The 526-nt window shown below is 56.1% G+C and overlaps 1 protein-coding gene across 1 annotated transcript; it reads right to left on the reverse strand.

Moving 5' to 3' along the window:
• Positions 1-3: 3 nt before the first annotated feature.
• On the reverse strand, positions 4-195 carry WHR41_09691 (uncharacterized protein; the record flags this gene model as incomplete). The annotated part of the gene is made up of 1 exon (XM_069378292.1): positions 4-195. A coding segment is annotated over one exon (192 nt), but the record flags the coding sequence as incomplete, so codon positions are not given.
• Positions 196-526: the final 331 nt, after the last annotated feature.

The following is a 526-nucleotide window of genomic DNA, read 5'->3' on the forward strand; positions in this document are numbered from 1 at the left end:
CGTTGGCTGGTCGTTGTTGTTGACGATCAGTCCGTGTTCCTCGATGAGTTTCTCTGTCGTGCCGGCGTTGCACCGCCTCGCCACCCACGGGTCCCAAGCTGGACTGCGTGCGTTGAAGTCTCCGGCCAGGATGACTCGTCCCTCAATAAGCTGCGACAAGTTCACACGATCGATTGAGTAGCCGCCGCCTTCCATCCTCGCCCAGTTGTAAATGTTAATCAGTCTCGTACGGCGTATTTTTCTCCGCCGCTGGGTCTCCCATACATCCAAGCATTGCACATACGGACTACTGATCAAGTCCGTCCTCTCCTCAAACACGTACCGGTCCAGCACGTCGTTCCTGATAGCAAGCGCCACTCTCGTATCTCTCTTTACACATTCTGGCCATCTAATCTGGAAGCCCGGGTGGCTGACGTCGTCCCTTCTACCGACGTAGGGCTCTTGCAAGCACACCACTTCGGCTTTTCGCTCGAGGGCGGCCTCGAGAGCCGCCATCATTGGCACTAATGTGCCGTTGCAGTTATGT

Source organism: Cladosporium halotolerans, assembly GCF_011745625.1.
Source record: "Cladosporium halotolerans strain TM138-S3 chromosome Unknown Sca766, whole genome shotgun sequence".
NCBI lineage: Eukaryota > Fungi > Ascomycota > Dothideomycetes > Cladosporiales > Cladosporiaceae > Cladosporium > Cladosporium halotolerans.